General features: G+C 43.2%; 1 protein-coding gene across 1 annotated transcript in view; it reads left to right on the top strand.

The window, feature by feature from the left end:
• Positions 1–17,953, top strand: part of LOC123512841 (protein kinase C-binding protein 1-like) — a 31,701-nt gene that overhangs the window by 3,346 nt on the left and 10,402 nt on the right. The window contains 9 exon segments of the mRNA XM_045269456.1: positions 1,621–2,063; positions 4,889–5,064; positions 9,825–9,909; positions 10,715–10,895; positions 12,793–12,926; positions 13,223–13,338; positions 13,467–13,563; positions 13,833–14,016; positions 14,316–17,470. Coding sequence (XP_045125391.1) covers positions 1,621–2,063; positions 4,889–5,064; positions 9,825–9,909; positions 10,715–10,895; positions 12,793–12,926; positions 13,223–13,338; positions 13,467–13,563; positions 13,833–14,016; positions 14,316–17,470 — 4,571 coding nt within the window.

The raw sequence follows: 17,953 nt of genomic DNA, 5'->3' as shown, positions 1-17,953 counted from the left end.
GTGATTGACTACAATTGAGGCAAGTCATGCATTGAAATCCCTCAAGAGTCCAGTGAACTAAGTAGGAAAAATGCTGCTGCAGGTGAAATCAAATGGAAGGTGAACATTTAAGTAATTGAAACAGGGCTAATTAGTTGCCTGGTAGTGAGGAATGTGTACTAACCAATTGTGATGACCTACTTGATAACCTCATTACTTATCTTACTGGATGAAAAATAACTTTGCTGTCTCCATAACTAAAAGCATTATAGTTTGCTGAGAGAGAGAGAGAGAGAGAGAGAGAGAGAGAGAGAGTCGATATAAAACAAAATACAGAAAAACAACCCAATAATACACAGCAATACAAGGTTAGCATAATATTGAATGAGTGACATCTGGTTTCCTTCATGAATATTCCTCAGTTTGTGTGATGAATCTTGGGGTGACCTTAGAATACATTACAATACAGATGAATGTCACAGCCTTAGAAGTCCTTCTTTTCTGCATCACTCAGGGAAATAAATAGACTTGTAATGTCAGCTAATAGGTAGTGATAGAAGTGTAAGTTATAAAGTTACATTAGAAGTGAGTGATATGAAGTATGGTAATGTCAGGGGAACAATAAGTGGTGCTGTTGCAATTAAGAGTGCAAGAATTGTAGTTCTAAGTAAAAGAAATGCATTGAAACAGAAGTGACTGGTGTTTTTTGCATCATATGAATTAGGAAGGATTGTGCAGTGTTAGTCAGTTTGATTTGATAAGAAATGGATGCATAAGCAGAAGTCATTGTTACAAGAAATGGCTGGTAATTATGTGTGAGTCACGGAAAGGGTTGTTGGTGCAGTGTTGGTGGCAGGCAGGGATGCATTAGACAAGTGGGCAGAGTGAGTGGAGATAAACTGGGCAAGTCATGAGGGCAGCACAGAGTGTGTTTGCACTGCACCACCCTTGACTCCCTCAGCACAGGTTTTGCACCACTCAGGATTCTGTCTCTGGTGTTTAAGACTGTTTTGAGGCTCAGTGATGGTGGCTTGTAAAGGGGACAGGAATAGATAGTGTGTATAGGATAGCTTTTATGGGTTTTCAGATGTATTCAAGGTGGATGAATGGAAGAGTTGTGTTTGCATTGTCTTGTAGGATTGTTTTTCTTGGATATCATGAAATAGTGTATACTAGATTCTCATACAATCATCTACACATACTGATAATTGTAATGATAATAATAATAATTATATTTTTTGTCTTGAAGTGTAGATATGTAATAAAACAAAAGGCAGACTCAGTAATGATAAAACACTGATAAAGATTATGATATATAGTGCTAATCATGTTTTTGTCAGCAGGAACGATCAGCTAAGCATTTAGATAGAGATATTGATGGCCATGGGATGAGAGTAATAAATAGTAGTACTATAAATGAAATAAGACAAATCCAGAATGATTTACAAATTACCATGAGGAGAGTAACACGTAGTAGGTAGTGAGTGAGGTACATTATAGAGGTGTGCAAATGAAGTAAGGGGAATCGAGAAGTATTTACACATTAGCCTAAGGGGAGTGGTACACAGGGTAGTGTGGTAGGCGTGGTGTGCTATGCTGTGGTGTGGGTGGAGACTGATGAGTATGACTATCGCCTTGCAGAGAGAGCTGGCAGGTGTCGCCCTAAATGCAGGAAGATGTCAGAGTTGAAGGCCGCCCTTGAAGACGACTCCACTCCCTCCAACCAAGACACTGTGTCCGAGGAGGATGACAACCTCAGCGACTTGGAGTCTCACACAGGGAGCGAGCGGGATGCTGCCTCAGAGGCCGGCTCCGAGACCCCCTCCCTCTCGGACCGGTCCAGCCAGCGCGCATCCCGGTCCACCTCCAACACCCCCACCAACACCAGGTCCACACGCAGCAGGGACAACCCAGACTTTGTGGCCAAGCAGAAGTCCTTCATGGCCAAGGTGCAGGCAGCCACGGCAGGCAGTGAGGGGGTCATGGTGAGGCCGGAGACGCCAGGCAAGAGGAGGAGGGATGGCAGCGCCTTCACCTCCTCCACCAAGAAAAGAAAGCTGGGCAAGACGGACAATAACGGTCAGGTGAGGCGACGAGGCGGTGCTTCATTTGTTTTTATGATTCTCCTCTTGTGTCTGTGCCGTTCCTGGCCACTGTCTGCCCTCATATGCTTCTCTTTAACACCATGGTAGGCTGCTTCACTGTAGACACTGGTACTTATTGCTCCCAGGGCTAGCTCAGGATGTGGTGGAAAGGGAAACATTACCTTATCTGTAGCTTATTGTATTGGCTTGTCTTATATACAAAGGAGGAAGTATATTAGGTTTTAATGAAAGTGGTATTTAAAACCACAAACTCCATTTATTTCTCAGGTATCCATTGTATATAAAAGACTTATTATTTAGTTACAGTGTAGTAATATCCTTTACCATAATTCAGTTTCAAGTGGAAAAAATATATTGTTTGAAATTCTGCATTTTATAAATTTTTCAAAATGGAAGAAGGAAGAAAATTTTGAAGTTGAATAAGCTGCTGAAAAAGAAGAGAGAGAGAGAGAGAGTGTTTGACATAGTGGCATGACATAAGGTGCAGAGAATCAGGGAATGCTATTTCACAATGAAATGCAGTTGAGTATGTTTGAAAAAAGAAAGACTGTGTTACCTTTACCTCTTTAGTCTGTTATCTATAGCATAAAGTCTTAGGTACTGTTTATCTAATTCATCTATCTATCTACTTCTCTCTCTGTCTGTGTATCTATCGATTTACCTGTTTATACATATATTGTATATCCATCTATATCTGTTTGTATATTATGAATCCATATATCTTTCTATTTAGTTCTATCTATCTACCTAACCTTCCTTCCTTCCTTCCTTCCTTTCTTTCTTTCTTTTTCCATGCATTTATCCATCTATCTATCTATCTACATGACCCTCCATCCCTCCCTCCCTATCTCCCACCACATTCACATTCATTTGACCAGACAACATTCTTACAACAAAGGCTAGGCAAGAACCCCTCCCCCCCCACACACAAAAAGGAACACTCTTAACTCTCTCTCTCGAAGGTAAATATGACAAACTGAGTAAACACATTGAGTCGAAGGATGATTAATGAATTGTGTGGTGAAGGATGAAGGTCAGGAAGTTTACAGAGTTTGGAATTCTCATGGTTGCTAGTGTCTGTGTCTCTTTTGATTGCACTGCATGTCTCATTTTGTTGTTTATTTGTAGAGTTTGTGCTACTAATATTTTTTCTTTTTTTTTCTTCTTTCTTTGTACTTCTATTAGTATTATATTGATTGTATTTTTCTTTTCTTTTTTTTTTTACTTCTTTATACTGTTAATTTTAGGGTCCTTTTGTGTATTGGTTTCATTTATTTTTATTACTATTATTTTTATTAACTTTTTTTGTAACTTGAATACTTCTTAACTGTGCTCTTATTATTTTTTTTTTTTGCTGTGTTTTATTTGGGATGGGAACTTTATGTAATTGTTTTTAGGTATTTTATATATTTTTTACATCATCTTTGGGGTAATATTTTAACTTCCCTTTGTGCTTATTTTATTACTCTTTACCTATTTACTAATTTGTTTTTTTAGGGAATGTTTTTTGCACAGATTTAGTTTTTTTTTTTTTTTTTTTTTCTCTATGATGTGAGAGTCGCTTTTGTGTTGTATCCCAACAATGAGAGGAAGTTTGTCATTGTCTGGCTGCCTTCCTTCTAGTGAATATAGATAGAAAGATATATGAATAGGTAATATTTTATTGGTTGTTTTACATCCACATTTTACCAGTTAATTCTATAGTGAATGCAATATTACAATTACTGTTTACATATCAAGGAAGGGAAAAGTACTGCTGGGATGTATCATATTTAGGAGGCATAATGTGTACCTATATACCAGACAGACAGTATTGGAAAGATAGGTAACTGAGACAAAACTTCCCACATGCACACACTCATCAAAGTCACAAGCATTGCCTCCCATCACTCAATAACATTACAACACAGGCTGGCTAGAGTTGCTGCATCTGAGGAATATCCCTGACTGATTAACCTTTTTCTTTGATAATCTCTTTCTCTGATGACATTTGTCTTTTTTTTTTTTTTTTTTTTTTCAATGGTGGGTTTAGTCTCTTAATAAATCTTTTCACTGCATCCACTTGAGGTCACCACTGTAGATCATTCTCCACTATGGTTGGGTCTTCTGTGCTTTCCTATCACACCCACCACTTGCTTGTCTTGCTAAATATTGGAAGAAACTGAATTACTATGATATAAAAGGCAACTATTGTAATTTCATATTGTGTAGATCCTTATTTCTTTATTTCACTGCTTGATTGCTCTATTCATTCCTAATTTTAGCAGTAGATAGGGCAGTACAATAAAAGGCTCCTCCCCACCCACCCATAATTCCTGTGGTGGTTTTCATGTTCCCTTTCTCTACTTCTGTTTTTTCCAAGCTGTCTCTTATATTCCTTGTCTCTCATGCTGTCTCATATCTATCTTTCTACTTCCTATTTCCTTACTCTACCTCTCCTATGCTCCTTTTCCCCCAGTACATACTCCTTTCCTCTCTCACTATCTCTCTCTGCTTCCCATTCATACATACTTTCTTACATTATCCCTTTTCATACTCCCTCTTTTTGTTTTATACTCCTCGGTTTTATCTATACATTTGTCACTCAATCTTCACACCTCATACTCTTTGTCTTATTCTGTACTCTATTATCTCTGTGTTAGTGCTGAGTTATTAGTGAGCTATGGATGATGACGATAGATGGATACAGGAAATGCTATGTATGGGCCTGATAGCTTCTTTCAACCTCCATTTTCTTATGTCCTTGTATGCTATGGCACTTATACAGTATTCACACCTCACACACCCCTCATCTCTCCCCTCAGGACTACCAGAATGACAACTACTGCTGGGAATGTCATCGGGAGGGTGTATTCATCTGCTGTGAGATGTGCCCGCGTGTGTTCCATCTCAAGTGTGCTGGCATGGAGAAGGAGCCGGAGGAAGACTGGGCGTGCAGCGAGTGCCATGCTGTGATGCAGGCCGAGAACACGGAAAATCGGTGAGTTGAACATTAATATTAGGGTGTGGATTGGTGCATCAGTGTGTGTTTAATTTTTGTGTGTGGAGAAAGGAAAGGATGCATTGTATGGGTTTATGAAGGAAGGTTGGAGAATTTAGGTATGTTTTAGGTGGAGAACCATTGATATATTAGTGTATGGGTGTGTTTGTGTGTGTGTGTGTGTGTGTGGGTGAGGAAAAGAAAGGTAAAAAAAAAAATGGGTGGAAGATTTAGCTGTATTTTTTTGCTTCCTACAAATTTGATAAAAGGAGATTGGTTGGAATTATGACACTGCAGTGAATATGTGTTGTTCTGACAAGGTGATTTCATTGCATGCATGGTTTGTTTAGTTATAGTATACAAAGTCCATATTTATTAAGTTTTTTGCTCATTTGATTTTCTCTCTCTCTCTCTCTCTCTCTCTCTCTCTCTCTCTCTCTCTCTCTCTCTCTCTCTCTCTCTCTCTCTCTCTCTCTCCACTTATCTCTATTTCTATGAAAAGATTTATGCTTTAAATATTGAGGAAATATGTATGGGTGAAAGAGAGAGAGAGAGAGAGAGAGAGAGAGAGAGAGAGAGAGAGAGAGAGAGAGAGTCTGATACACTTTGTTGAGTTGCATCTCAGAAAACAGTACATCGTTTTAAGAATCAACCCATTATGCTAGGTTATGTGTGCAATGATGGGATTTGAATAGGATATGCATGCCAAGATGAGAGGAAGCTAATGAGAAAAACTGCAAATTAACCTAAAACAGCATCTCACACTGTCATGAATTTAAGAAGAACCAGTTATGAATTATTCTCCCATTTGTTAAGGTTACAGAGCAGTAATGGAAAGTAATGGTTAAGAAGGGAGGAAGCTAATAAGAGAGATGACAAGATAAGCACACAGCATGCTACTGTATTACCACAGCTGAGTGGAATTAGTAATGAGTGTTTTTCTCTTTGTATTCAGAGGGATATGTATAGATATGGCAAAGCATCTTCCTACTAGCCACTGTATTTGGAAGAAAATCAGACATTGTTTTGGCAAAGTGGTAGTAATAGTCATAATAGTAGTGAATTGAATGAAATAGGTATCAGGTACTCATAAACAGTAAATAAAGAATAAGATGAAATAATAAGTAGGTAGATAAATAAGTCATAAGTTAATATTCAGAAGTATAGATGAAAATGTATGAAATTGGATGTGGAGATGAGCAGTGAGGTGATTGGCATTGATGATGATTTATTTATGATGAATAATCTGGATATATATTTGAAAATGTGTCAATATCTTATCTTTTCTAAGCTAGTTGATTAGATATGCTATGGTGGGAATTGTTGCAGTTTTCAAGGGTGCTTTAATGATTTTACAATTTTTCAGTAAGATTTTTCATAATTGTAGGGTTTTCAAGTGTTCTAATGATTCTAAAGTGTTTTAATACTACTAAGGGGTTTTCAAGAGTGTATTCAGGGTTGTAAAAGGTTTCCAGGAATAGTTTCATGGTTCTAGCAGTTTATCTAAAGTTCACCACTATTAATGGAAGTGTTGTAATCTACGGGCCCAGAAGTTTGAACAGAGTAATAGTTCAAGTTTTTGCCGCTGAGAAATATTGATAAAGAAGACCTGCCAGAGGGGCTTGTGAAATGTGTAAAAAAAAATAGGCTTTATATTTTTTGTAGTTTTATTTAGAAAGGTGTGTTTTTGAATGGCTGAAAAGAGACGCCATAAGATTTTAAGACAACATTATTTGCATGCCATTGATTGGGTTTGGAGAGAGAGAGAGAGAGAGAGAGAGAGCATAGCGGCAAAGAGGATTACGATGCTAAGACGGGATTGGATTAGACTTTAATAAGCTTGGATCCATACTATAGCGAGCTGTAGTGTGTGGGGTGGGACCAGGCAAGGGGTTGGTATAAAGGTGTTGTATTGTACCATTCTGAAAGGTTTTGCGTATGTGCCTTCTAGTCTTGTTTCGTTTCTTTTTCTTTTGTTTCCTATCTTTACTTTCACAGTTTTCACGCTTATGTTGTCTTGCCTAGTGTGTTCTCTCCTGTCAATATGCGTCTGCTATTCTATTGTCTTTGTCTTATGAGTTTCCTTTTGTCAGTATATGCTTTCTTTCTGTTGTGTAAATGAACAAAAACTCGTGTGAATAATTCATACAGCGTGGTGATGTCATGATTGTCACATCGTGCTTTAAAGTCTCGAATGTCGTGTGATTTGGCGTTGTTGCTTGGTGTGTGACGCAGAGATCACTGGAGTGCGTAATAGTCCCCAGTTACCACCACCCTGCTGGCCTCGGGATGATGTGCGCACGTGCGTATTCTGCTGCATTCTTAAACATGTCGCTGTTTCAAACCATTAAAAAGACTCAAGTTGAAGTTGTTCTGACTTGTGATGAAACTCTCATAATCATAGTAATCCAGCCAGGATTATGTTCCGTGGGCCGGGGAAAAAAAATCCGCCCAATCATCATTAGGGCGTCGAGGGTAGTGTATGTGAATCCAGCGTTTCTCAATGCGAGGCCTTTGTTGTGCATTGCCGTGAGGTTGTGATGATCTGCATAAAGATGCTGTGGCTGCGAGACGAGGTATTCCTATACTCTTGAACGTGTAATCTGGCAGGAGGGCGAGTTTTGAGCGGTCACGCTGGCAGCTGCCAGCTAAGCAATCAACATGACACCTGAAGCAATCATTAGAAAGATTGTGAATTCAGGTGTGTCGTGGCCTTGGAAGACGCTGTCGGGCGTGCTGTGAGTGGCGAGACGCGGCTTAGGTCCTGGCCAGGGCAATGGATGCTAACGAACAGCGGGATGACGCGGCCAGAGCGATGGAGAAGTCATTAGGTGGCTGGCTGGTCAGATGAATACTGCTGAGTTGTGTCCGATACGTTTGGAGAAGAGTTGCTCTGCAGCGAGTAAGGAGGCGTGGTGCTGGAGGCCGAGGGAGGGACAGGGACTGACAGAGGGAGGGCGTCGCGCCAAAAGCCCAAGGTAGCCATGTCGCCGTACCCTGCAGCGCCTCCCCTCCCAATACTCCCCGCCTGCACCCCCTCCCCCCCACCGTAGCACTTCCCACGGCATCCAAGCCGCCGCTTTGTGCGGGGAGCTTAACGCGGTGTTGAGGTCCATACCGTAAAGACCCTGGCGAGAGGAGAGATCGTAAAGGGAGGGGAGGAGACGAGGCTGGGAGGATGAGGCGGGCGCGTGGTGACGGGAGGTGGCGCGGGAAGTACCTCCTCTGTGTGTTGGAGGTGGCGGCGGCGGTGCGAGGGTGGGGGTGCGGGGGCGCCTGCGGCCTTACCTTGCGGCCGCTCGAGATCGATGTGGCAGCCTTGACCCTTGATTGATCTGCCTGCAGTTAAGGGAGGACACTAGTGTGCGGCCTGGACCGTTCTCGTAGTCTCCGTTTGATCGTCATTCTCCCTCCCCATCCCGGTTGTCTTGGCGGCCTGCCAGCGACTCCCCCATTACTCCTCCTTACTCCCGCCCCCTCTCCTCTCTCTCACAGCCCGCATATTTATTATACTCTGGAATAAAGCTTGCTTCATCCCCCTTACATGGTTTGGGCGAAACTGGCACAATATAGCTACATACATAACATAAACATTGCCCCCTATCTCACAAATGCCACCCCTTCATCCTTTCATCCTTGGTAACTTTTAAACGAAGCCCTCTCCAAATGGCATATTGTTATTCCCCTCCATTTTTCCCGCGTCGGCCTCGTGGGTGAACACAATAAGCCAGGGGGAATCCTATTATAGCGGTGGATGAGGGTGTATTGGCGAGGGAGGGAGGAATGGAGGCGAGGCGCGAGGTCGGGATGAGGCAAGCGACAAGCGAGGAGGAGCAGGAGGGAGGCGGACACACACACACATACACACCATTACCCCACCTCGCCCCCCTTCCTGCCTTGCCCCAAACCCTCCATTCTCCTCCTTCCTCCATGTTTCTCCCCTCCCCCCATGATTTCTCCGTCTCACTCGCCTCCCATCCCTTGCCCTGGGGGTCGGAGAGGCTGACAGGGGCGGCCGAGCGTGACTTCAGCTAACCCGGAGAGAGCGTAGAGGGATAGAGAGATGACCAGCCATTCCGATGCCTCATAAACCAACCCTCTCTCCTTTCTCCCTTCCTACCCCTTGTTTTTAATGTGCTGTAACTCTCTCTGACGTGTTTGAGGGTGGATCATTACTCTGGTCGTGGTAGTAGTAGTTGCTGTCATTGTTGCTCAAATTTTGCGCGTTGACAGCTGTTTCGCATTTCCATATTAATTATGTTTTTTTTTTTTGCTCGTATTAAAAAAACGCTTTGCTCACATGCTTTCAGAGGATTCTTAAACACTCATGTTTTCGTGGGTGCTTTTCTCCATTAACGATGTATAATTTTTTGTTAATTTATTTACTAGAATAATGAAAACACCCTTGACAAGTAATGAGTGCCGCTCGAGGCTACTGAAAGTAAGGAGATAAGGATGCCAAACGTTTGAGGTTGTGCATGCCCGGAGGAACATTGCATCACTTGTGAGTTGAGGGTAGGCAAGCTATAAAACGTATTGTAAAGACTTTTGCCCACGACCTAAACACCAGTTCATTGTCCTATTAAGTGGACTAACTTGTTTTTACTGCAATAAACAAGTTTCCATTCTCCACTCTCCGCCCTACTCGCGAGAATAGTAATTAAGATACGTTATATTTAATTTATGCCTTGTTCTATTACTGTATTCTGTTTTTATGGAAGGTTATGACGTTGTTTGTTTATTCTTTTTCCGTGTTCCAGGTCGCGGTCTATGCAACTCATCTCCGTGGAGCAGCTGTGTACCCTGCTCAAGTATGCGCTCAACAGGCTCAAGACCATGGCTGGGGTGAGTGTTGCGCCCATCACCATCACCATCATCACAAACGATAAGCGTCAATAAATAATAGATAAATAAAACGATATATGAGTAGATGAATAAAAAAATAACACAATAAATATTTAATAGATAAATCAATTCAGTGAATTGATAATAATAAATATGAATCAAGTAACTACATAGATTAATATATAAAATAATATTGATAACTACTACTATTACTACTACTACTACTACTACTACTACTACTACTACTACTACTAACTGTAGTAGAAGTAGTTGTTCCAATTGTAATATATTCCTTATTTTATCTATGGAATATGGGAAGAAAAGAAATCTTTGAGCAATAGTAAGCTGTAAATGAATTCATGTTGCTATGTTTAGTGAGTGATACAGTTGTGGTGTGTTGAGACAGTGAAGAAATGCCTTGAGTCATCACTTGCACACCTCTCTCTGGTGTCCACCACCAGGAGCTTAGCAGTGCAATCAGAGGATGACTTCAACACTTTTCACTTTGACTTGCTTTTGGACTTAAGGGGCAACACCTTCAATGGGCATCTCTTTTTTTTTTTTTTTATCAGCTTGGTTGGCCAGCCAGAGCCTCTCTTATGTGAACAGTTTTTGGCTTGGTGCTTGAGAGAGATCCTGACACTTTGTTGGCTTGTTGCTTTAAACTGTGTGCTCAATTTTTGTTGGTCAGAGCTCCTCTTACATGAAAAATTTGTATTGAGACCTAGACAGTTCAGTGTTGGTGGGTGAGTGCCTCTAGCTGACTTGGTGCTGGAGGCGCTGACAGTTGGTTCCTTCCCACCAGATGGAGCCGTTCACCAAGCCGGTTGACACCACAGAGTTCCCGACGTATGAGGACATCGTGGTGCACCCGGTGGACTTCACGTCGCTGGAGCGGAACATAAAGAGGAAGTTCTACGGCTCCACGGAAGCCTTCTCGGCGGATGCCCGGTGGATTGTGCATAATTCTGTGATATTCAATGGAGGTGAGTCACTGGTAATGGGCAGGTTGATGTTCATATTGTAGTGTCTGTTCCTGTATGTATCTCTTTTCCTTGTCCCACTTCCTTCAGCCATCCTTTTATATATCTTTTCCTTTTCCCATTTCCCTTTGCCATCCTTGCAGTTTTGAGTCCCCACTACTCTATCTCCTTTTCCCTCAGCCCTCCTAGCAGCAATGTTGGCCTGGTGTGTATGAGTAGATAGATGTACAAATCAAGTAAATGGTGTAGTTTTTGGTTTTGAACACCCAATCAAATTATCACATACAAAATCCAGAAGACCATTAGTTCCTAGTGGTAACATAAAAAGATTTCCAACTTGTATTATATATTAAAGCATAACACAAATATCAGAGATCATATATTTCACTCTGTCACTGACTAATGTAATACAGGCAACCCCCTGCTTAACGAAGGGGTTACGTTCCTAAAAAAACCCTTTGTTAAGCGAATTTTCGTTAAGTGAACCAATTATAACAAGTTTAACCCATGACTTGAGCTTCCATTGAGAGTAAACAAAGTGAGAGTGCATCATAGTACAGTAAAAGGTTTAATGAAAGTAAAAATTATGAAGTTAAGCATTTAAACAGTTTAATTTAAGACTAAGTCATTATAATGTACACTAATGTATGTATGTAAGTTACTTTATAATGTTGATGATCTTAAATTTATGAAGGGAGGGAGGGTGGAGCAGGAATACGCTAGCTGGCAACCTGTGGAATGTAAACAAAGGGCTCATCATTGTACCGCATACAAAACTTATGTACCACATTTCCACAAGGCTTTCCATTTTATCCATTGCAGAGTCACGAGTTCAGGTGGTTCTTTTAGCTTGCAAGGAAGATATGATCTCACCAGCCTTCTTAATAGAGTCTGCTGACTTGAAAATGGTAGACAATAAATGGAGTCAAGCCATGGTTGGAAGCAATGCTATTAGTTTTCTCGCCCCTCTCGTGTCTGTGAATAATATCCAATTTTACTTCGAGAGTAAGAGACTTCCTGGTCTTCTCAGCAACGCTAGGCAACATAGCAGGGCGTTTTGGTGGCATTTAGAGCGAAGGAAGACGAGCTGCTGCTGACGCTGTTATTGTTTTGAACTAGGGGGAGTGAGTGAGCGTTTTTGTCACGAGAGGCACTGGTGTATTCAAAAGCCTGTCGACTGGCGTGATATGGCGGGGCTTTCAAACTTGGAAAAAATTACCTGGATAAAACTTCGTTAAAGCGAGTTTGGTGTTCATTAAATGAGCAGATGGTAGTAAAAGGAAACCTTCGTTGTAGCGAAATTTCGTTGTGTGAGCCTTCGTTAAGCGGGAGTTGCCTGTACAGGCAACCCCTGATTAATGAAGGGGTTATGTTCCTAAAAAACCCTTCGTTAAGCGAAACTTTCTTAGTGAACCAATTATAACAAGTTTAACCCCTGACTTGAACTTCCATTCAGAGTAAACAAAGCGAGAGTGCATCATAGTACAATGAAAGGTTTAATGAAAGTAAAAATTATGAAGTTAAACATTTAGGCAGTTTCATTTAAGTCATTATAATGTACACTAATATATGTATGTACGTAACTTTGTAATGTTGATGATCTTAAATTTATGAAGGGAGGGAGAGTGAAACGAGAAAGACACTAACCGGCAACCTGTGGAATGTAAACAAAGGACGCATCATTGTATCACATACAAAACTTATGTAGTGAAATTTCGTTGTGTGAACCTTCGTTAAGCGGGGGTTGCCTGTACTTTACTTGTTGTTATCTTTGGTAGGTTGAGCAGTGTTTAGTGATAGTTCAAGCAAGGTAAGAATGAGTGAGTAGTGAATAAGTGTGTGCTGTCCCTTTTATGACTTTATAATGTTGTTCCTGACGGGTATGCCTTCCTGCCCACAGCTAATTCCAAGGTTTCTTCAATGGCTCGCTCACTGGTGAAGATACTGAAGCAGGAGATGAGTGAGATAGAGACTTGCCCCGACTGCTACATGAATGCTCACCAGAACCCTAAAAGCTGGTTTACAGAAGTGTGTGTAAGTAATACAGAGTGGTGTGCATGATTTAATCCAAATATATGTGTGTTTTCATCCACCATCTATCTATCTCCTAATATTTTTGAGTTGGACTTTAGGTCTGTGAGTGTGTTGTCACATTATTTTTTCTGAAGATCAAGAGTTTTCCTGGGGATTAAGAGGCCAGGCCCTGGGGGGAAGCCCAAGCCATCTTTAGCATGAAAATCAGTCACTGTTCTCCAAGCATTAATGATATGTTTTGAATTTTTCCCAGTCTGTGCATCACTATCAGGGTGTCCTCTCTCTCTCTTCCTCAGAGGTCAGCTCATCCGCTCATCTGGGCGAGGCTCAAGGGCTTTCCTTTCTGGCCAGCCAAGGCCGTCAAGTGGAAAGACGGCAATGTTGACGTCCGGTTTTTTGGTCGGCACGACAGGTGAGTACTTGGTTTCTTTGTGTTCTTATGTTATTGATTGATAGATATTGTAGTGACTTTTGGTATGTAAGACATGTGGTGTGTTGTGTAATGTTGTTATTGTGACTCATGTTTTGTTGGGTCCACAGGTCGTGGGTGCCCATCAAGGAATGTTTTCTATTCTCTGAACAGATGCCAACTCCCCTTAAGAATCGCAATAAAACTCTGGAGGCTTGTCTGCAGGAGGTAAACAGTGTGTGTGTGTGTGTGTGTGTGTGTGTGTGTGTGTGTGTGTGTGTGTGTACCTAATTGAAGGATAGAGAGCCTGAGCTAGACTCTTGTAGTATCATTATTTATATAGTCCTTTTTTTTTTATTTTAATTGATTCACACTTCTTAGTTCAGTCACTTATCCTTTAGGCCATTCCAGATGTCTACTTTAGTGAGCCAAGTTACATTTCTTGATGTTACTAAAGTGCCTTGGTGTTTGTTCAGCTCTTTCTCTCATTCCTGCAGGTAAATGAACACATTGCCAAGCTAAGAGAGAAGTTTGGCAAGTTCAAGTATGCTCCTCACCGCATCCAGTTCAACCCTTCAGATCCTGACCAGATAAAGATAATGCTGCCAAACTACAAGGGTCCCATGCCTCAAAGGGTCCGTCCCCAGTCCAGGGCTCTCTCCCGCCTCTCTGCTCACTCAGGTACTGTGCTTGCCTGCCTACTGCTGTCTCTGGGAGAAGTGTGCAATGAGGCTTTTGGTTGTTGGTGTCTGGAGATATGAACATCTTGCTTGTATTGAAAGTCTTGTGTGAAAAATTTACCTTTGTGTATCTGATTGTAAGATGATAGAATTTGAATACTAAATTTATGTGTATATGGATTTTAATTTATTTACTAGTTGTGATGAAGGAAGTAATACATTAAAAAGGAAGTAATAATTCAATAAGGAAGTAATGAACCAATAAATGACGTGCTAACACTTCCTTCACTTGACCTGCAGATGATGAGACGTCGTCCATCGCCTCGACAGACAGTGCAGGAGGCATGCGGCGCGGCAGGAGGGAGTCTGGTACCTCCTCTGCCACACAGGGCACTGAAACAGAGAATGAGGTGCCGACCCACACACCTGAGGCTCTCCGGCACAGGAAGAGCGGCAGCAAATCCCCATCACAGGAGACTGAGGCGGCGAGAAGACGAGATTCCAACCAGGAGAGAGAGAAGAGCAAAGACAAAGAAGTGCCGTACTCAGAGGAGGAGAATGTCAACCTCAGCGCTGTCTCTCTCAGACCAACAGACAAGGCAGAGGAGCAGGAGGATGAGGAGATGGAGGACTGTGGCAAGTACCCGGGCCAGAAATCCTCTGCCGACAACTCAGATATGGATGAGGATGAGGAGGAGGAAGAGGAGGAGGAGGAGGAGGAGGAGGAAGAGTGTCACCAGGAAGATGAGAGTTCCTCCTTAGTGAATGGTAAGTCCCCTGCTGTGAAGAATGAACCAGGAAGTGAGGAGGAGGCAGAGGAAGGGGCAGGAGGAGAGGGTAAGAATGAAGGTGGTGATGGTGGTGGTGGTGGTGGCAGCTCAGATGGAGAGGATGAAGAAATGGCAGCTCCAGCAAGTGACAAGGATGGTAATGAAGATGAAACAGAGGAAACCATGAAGAAGGACATCAAGGAAGAAGGAGAAGAGGAGGATGATGATAATGATGATAACAAAGAAGAAGAGGAGGAGGAGGAGGAGGAGGAAGAGGATGAAGAGGAAGAAGATGAGGAGGAGGAGGAGGATAGCCAGGATAAGAAAGAGGTTGATGAAGATTCACAAACAGAAGTAGCTGTGAAAATTGAAAATAATGTTAATGTTAGGTTAGAGGAGACGGTCATTCAGAAAACAGTAATTGCAAAGAAAACGGAGGACAGTTGCATTGGTGGAGAAAATGGAATGAGGTCTGAGAGAATACCAAGTAGGGAAAACACTAACAAAACTGTGGAAACTAATGAAGTGAGAGATGAAAAGAAGGTAGAGGAAAAATTTAGTGATACTTTAGAAAAATCAATTGAAAGAGAGGAAGTGAAAGAAAAGAGAAGGATAAGCACTGATAAAGATGAGGAAAAAGTCACAAACAACACTAAACTTAAACCTACAAATGAAGATGTTAGGGAAGAGAAAACAAGTGAAAATAAAGCTGTAGAAAAGGAAGAAAGAATAAAAAGTGAAGTGGAGAATCAAGACACAGACGATGATGATGAAGATGATAATGACGATGATGAGGAAATGAAGGAAGAACCACTCAAGGAAAAAACTGTGATACCCAAAGATGACGAGGAAAAAAATGAAAGTGCCAGTGACGGTGAGAGTGAAAGTGAGAGTAAGAGGAAAGAAAAAAGTGACGACAAACAGGAAACAGAGGAAAATAACAGTGAAAGGAGAGAATGGGAGAAAGAGGCGACAGAAAAGACAGTAGTGGAAAGGGAGAGTGAGGAGGAGAGTAGAATACAAACATTGGACAAGGAAACTGAGGAGAGGAGTGAGAGGAGGATGGACACCAGTGAAAGTAGTGGCAATGCAAGTAGCAGCGACCAAATGGAGATAGACATAAAGAAGGAAATGGAATTAACTAGAGAAGAGGAAGAAGAAGAAGAAGAAGAGCAAATGGAACAAGAGCCTGTGAGACAACAACAAGAAGAAGAGATGCCCGAGGAGCAAGTGATAAAGGAGGAGATGGACACGAGTGAAGATTTTGAGCGTAGGGAGAGTGTCATCAGAGAGAAGGAGAGAGAAGAGGCAGAGGAGACAGCCAGAAACTCGCTAATGGATGCGGTGCAGCTCATGAAGACGATGGGGACGATAGCAATAACGAGGCTGGACGGCAAGAGTCTGGGTGATAGGACCAACGGGGACAGCATCACCTTGTCGCGGAAGGAGACACACAGGGCGGAGGAAAACAGCGAGGAGGACAAGAGAAACACGGCAGAGGACGCCGCCAAGAACTGTAGCAAGAATGTGTCCCCGCCGACCACGAAGGAGGTGGAGAACAAGAACATGGAGCAGCACATCTCGTCCCTTGGCTGCAGCGTCAGTGTTACCAAGGCCGTGGAGAGAGACAAGGACAAGGACAAGGATAAGGACAAAGACAAAGACAAAGTCAGAGAGAAGGAGAGGGAGAGGGAGAAAGAGAAGGTAAAAATGCCGTCGGGAGTTGACACCACCAGACTCAGTCCCTCCATCTCCATCATTCCCATGTCCGGGGGCAATGAACGGCAGAAGGCCAAAACCACCACTGCCCCCTCCTCACCCGATGCCACCACTGCCACTTCCTCCACCACCTCCTCCCACAGGAACACATCACCGTCAGTGGGCCACAACCTCCCACAGAGCTCACCCTCCTCCCACTCACAGCAGGCAGCTCCCACGCGAGTCTCCTCCTCATCCAGCAACTCCCCTCAGGCCAGTGCGGCAAACCTCCCCCCACCCCCGCCTCTGTCCCACCCTCAGGCACCCCCCTCCAGCAGTGTGGGGTCCAGAGGGGTGTTTGGGCCACCTCCACCTGGTTCCATCAACATGGCGGGTGGCCGGGGACCCATCATGACCACATCAGGGATCAGAATGGTGGGCGGCGTGGGGGGTCCTGGCATGATGGTTCCAGCACGGATGCCTGGCGGCCCCCCACCGCGGCACCTTCCCCCTGAGGCTGGCCCCTTGTCGGCACAGCTGCACAAACACTCACAGAAGTTGGCGGAAGTGATGCGTGCCACACTGGAGGACATCCTTGGTGGCCTAGTGATGACTGGCACCCCTGAGGCCCGTGTGGCGGCGCTGCAGCTGGAGCTGGAGCGCACCAACTGGCGGCACCAGCAGGAGGTGGCGGAGGTGCGGCACAATGCTGATGTCATGCTGGTGGAGATGCGGGCAAACCTGGAGGCGGAGAAGCAGCGTGCGGTGGACGAGGTGAAGCGGCAGATGGAGGCGCAGATGATGGAGGCGCGGCGGCAAATGGAAGTGCAGATGATGGAGCGGCTGGCTGAGGTGCGGAGGCAGATGGAAGCGGAGAAGCAGCGGGCGGTGGAGGAAACCAAGCGGAAGCAGTGGTGTGCCAACTGTGGGAAGGAAGCGCTATTCTTCTGCTGCTGGAACACCTCCTACTGTGATTACCCATGCCAGGTGAGTGTGTGTGTGTGTGTGTGTGTGTGTGTTACCCTATCTTTCATTGCACAGATAGTGATGCAGAACTTCCTGTCTGCTTCTGTATTTCCACCTTCCTATGACTTGAATTCATAAGAAGGAGGTTCCAAGATGCTTATTTCATACATTTGGCAAACTCTCATGATCTTTTTTGGGCACCAGTACTTTAGCAGGCTTTCTTTTTTAGTCACAGTTTTTGTCATGCATAATAAAGGGGAAAATGCCTGTGAAGCACAGACACACCACCACTCAGTTCACCATTAACACAAACCATCAACACAAACCACCACTACTAAGACACCAGCTAATTCACCAATTCAAATTTAGCACACACCACCACATCTCAGCCTTTACCACAGCTAAGTCACCAGTCAATTAACCAACACAAACTCAACAGACACCACCACATCTCAGCCTCACCAACACCAACATCTTTCTTCACCACCACTAAATCACCAGTCA

Source organism: Portunus trituberculatus, chromosome 4 (genome assembly GCF_017591435.1).
Source record: "Portunus trituberculatus isolate SZX2019 chromosome 4, ASM1759143v1, whole genome shotgun sequence".
In the NCBI taxonomy this organism is placed as follows: domain Eukaryota; kingdom Metazoa; phylum Arthropoda; class Malacostraca; order Decapoda; family Portunidae; genus Portunus; species Portunus trituberculatus.
The sequence above is the reverse complement of the archived record's forward strand: the minus strand, read 5'-3'. Positions and strand labels throughout refer to the sequence as shown.